Source organism: Aplysia californica, unplaced genomic scaffold (genome assembly GCF_000002075.1).
Source record: "Aplysia californica isolate F4 #8 unplaced genomic scaffold, AplCal3.0 scaffold00378, whole genome shotgun sequence".
NCBI lineage: Eukaryota > Metazoa > Mollusca > Gastropoda > Aplysiida > Aplysiidae > Aplysia > Aplysia californica.
In genome coordinates, this window is record NW_004797648.1 from 437,944 (window position 1) to 440,891 (window position 2,948).

Consider the following 2,948-nt stretch of genomic DNA (forward strand, 5'->3'; position numbering starts at 1 on the left):
CACACACACACACACACACACACACACACACACACACACACACACACACACACACACAAAAACCACACTTATTATTCCCCCCTCCTCTCTCTCTCTTTCTCTCTCTCTTTCTCTCTGTCTCTGTCTCTGTCTGTCTCTCTCTCTCTCTCTCACACACACACACACACACACATACACACACACACACTTACACTCACACACACACTCACACACATACACATACCTACCCCCTACCCCTACCCCCCCCCCTTACACATACACACACACACACACACACACACACACACACAAACACACTGGACACGCGCGCGTGAAAGCGGAAATAAAGCAAAAGCAGGAAGAATAAGATGAAGATTATGAAGAAGATAAAGATGAAGATAAAAATGAAGATGAAGATCATAATGATGATGATGGAGATGATGATGAAGAAGAAGAGAAGGAGGAGGAGGGTTAATTAACTGCAGTCTTAATTCACTTTGCATTTATTGTAGCAGTTATTGTTTTGTTTCGCTTCTTTTATGTTCGTTGTTGAAGTTTGCTTCGTTTCAATCTATAAATAGAAAACACTTCATCCACTATTTTGGTTCGTCCATTTCAGCGTTTACCCAAAATGGCGGCTGCGATGGATGTTGATAACGCAGAAGATATCGAAGAGGGACCCAGTGTATCGGGGGAAAGAACATGCAAGAAGAGGTTTGAAGTCAAAAAGGTAAACTGTATGAATACAATGATGAAGCAGTAGAGGCTGTGTATTTTTCTCTTCCTTTCTGTAATGTTGCTTTTACCTGTTTGATGTCGATGATGTAGGCTACAAAAATTGCCTGTCACTCAGCCGTTTCATTGTCGTCATAGGCCACCTTTATTCTCACCCGGGATGAGAATAGTGCAGGCGAGTCTTTTGGCTATTCTCACCCGGTGCGCGTTCACCGTTATAGCCTAGATCTAGGCCAACAAATTTTGCGTTCACCCTAAACCACAGAATTCTACACTGCGATAACAGAAACATTGTAGAATTCTGTGCCGTGAACAAACGTTCCATTACAACTGTAGCCTAGCCTACTAAAAGCGTACAATTTTGTCTGTGGGCAGTGGAGAGAGAGAAAGACAGAGAGAGAGGAGTAGCGCGAGAACTTCCGGTCAAAACAAAATGGCGACCCGCGTAGTTCGGCTCGATTCGAAAAGTTAAATAGCTGTAGCATCTTTGTAGAAACCAAATTAATTTACTTTTGTGTTTTAATTTAACATCATTTTTTAACTTTGTTTTGGTCAATTTGATCGTCCACACCGATAGACAGTATTCAGAAAGAGACAGAGAGAGAGAGATAGGGGAGGAGTAGATCTTGCGAGAACTTCCGGGCAAAACAAAATGGCGACCCGCGTAGTTCGGCTCGATTCGAACAGTGAAATAGCCATAGCATCTTTGAAGACGATCAAATTAGCTTACTTTTGTGCTATATAACGTAATTTTTTCTTGGCTTTTATTCAATTGGATCATCCACACCGATAGACAGTATTCCAAAATGAGGAAAAGCAGGTCTTGTTTCGCACCGGGTGAGAATAGCCTACGCTGGCAATTCTCACCCGGGGTGAGAGGTAGATCGTTTTTCTATTCTCACCCCGAATGAGAATAGCCACTTCCGTCGTCATAACCATCATGATGCTTTTTTTTTGTTCTCTAGTCAGACCTAGAATCTAGTGAGAATAACCACTTCCTAGATGATTAGAATATAGATCTACATCTAGATCTAGATCTAGATCTAGAAGTTCTTGTGAAATTGAGAAAGCCACCTCTCACAGTTTTTTGTGACTTGTTTGAGAGTCCTGTACTGTATGAAAGTGGCTATTCTCACCCGCCCGGAAGTTCTCGCAAGATCAACTCCTCCCCTCTTCTCTCTCTCTGTCTCTTTCTGAATACTGTCTATCGGTGTGGACGATCAAATTGACCAAAACAAAGTTAAAAAATGATGTTAAAACACAAAAGTAAATTAATTTGGTTGTCTACAAAGATGCTACGGCTATTTAACTTTTCGAATCGAACCGAACTACGCGGGTCGCCATTTTGTTTTGCCCAGAAATTCTCGCGCTACTCCTCTCTCTCTTTCTCTCTCTCTCTCCACTGCCCACAGACAAAATTGTACGCTTTTAGTAGGCTACAGTTGTAATGGAACGTTTGTTCACGGCACAGAATTCTACAATTTTTCGGTTTGACCCCTGAAACAGTGCATCTGTGTGCGGGAGTGAAAGTAAAAATTTACCAATTTTTCTGTTATCACAGTGTAGAATTCTGTGGTTTAGGGTGAACGCAAAATTTGGTGAACGCGCACCGGGTGAGAATAGCCACAAGAATCGCCTGCACTATTCTCACTCCGGGTGAGAATAGAAGGTGGCCGTACTGTATGTGGTGTTGACTTGATTTTTGTTTCAGACCTTTTTGATTTGTTTACGGAATCCGTTTTGTTTTATTGGGCTTGGGCCTCCTCTCGGTGTAAGAATAGCGCAGGCGAGCCTTTTGGTTATTCTCACCCGGTGTGCGTTCTCCGTAATAAGCCAACCGGTGTAGCGTTCACCGTGAACAAACATTCTAGATCTAGCACTCTTGTCCTTGTGTTGAAGGCCACCTCCATTCTCACCCCGGGTGAGAATAGCACAGGCGAGTCTTTTGGCTATTCTCACCGGGTGGGCATTCACCGTTATAGCCCAGGCCAACCAGTGAAGCTTTGAGCCTGAACCACAGAATTCTACACTGTGATAACAGAATTGTAGAATTCTGTGCTGTGAACAAATGTTCTAGATCTATTACTATTTTTAGTGTTAAGCCTAAAAGCGTGTAATTTTGTCTGTGGGCAGTGGAAAGAGAGAGAGAGAGAGGAGTAGCCCGAGAACTTCCGGGCAAAACAAAATGGCGACCCGCGTAAATCGGCTCGATTCGGAAAGTTAAATAACCGTAG

At 42.9% G+C, this 2,948-nt stretch overlaps 1 protein-coding gene across 2 annotated transcripts in view; it reads left to right on the plus strand.

The window, feature by feature from the left end:
- Positions 1 to 598: 598 nt before the first annotated feature.
- LOC101853182 (RING-box protein 1) overlaps positions 599 to 2,948 on the plus strand; it is a gene marked incomplete at its 5' end in the record, with an annotated part of 66,374 nt that continues 64,024 nt past the window's right edge. For both annotated transcript variants that reach the window (XM_005103538.2, XM_013085473.1), the window contains 1 exon segment: positions 599 to 709. In XM_005103538.2, coding sequence (XP_005103595.2) covers positions 599 to 709 — 111 coding nt within the window.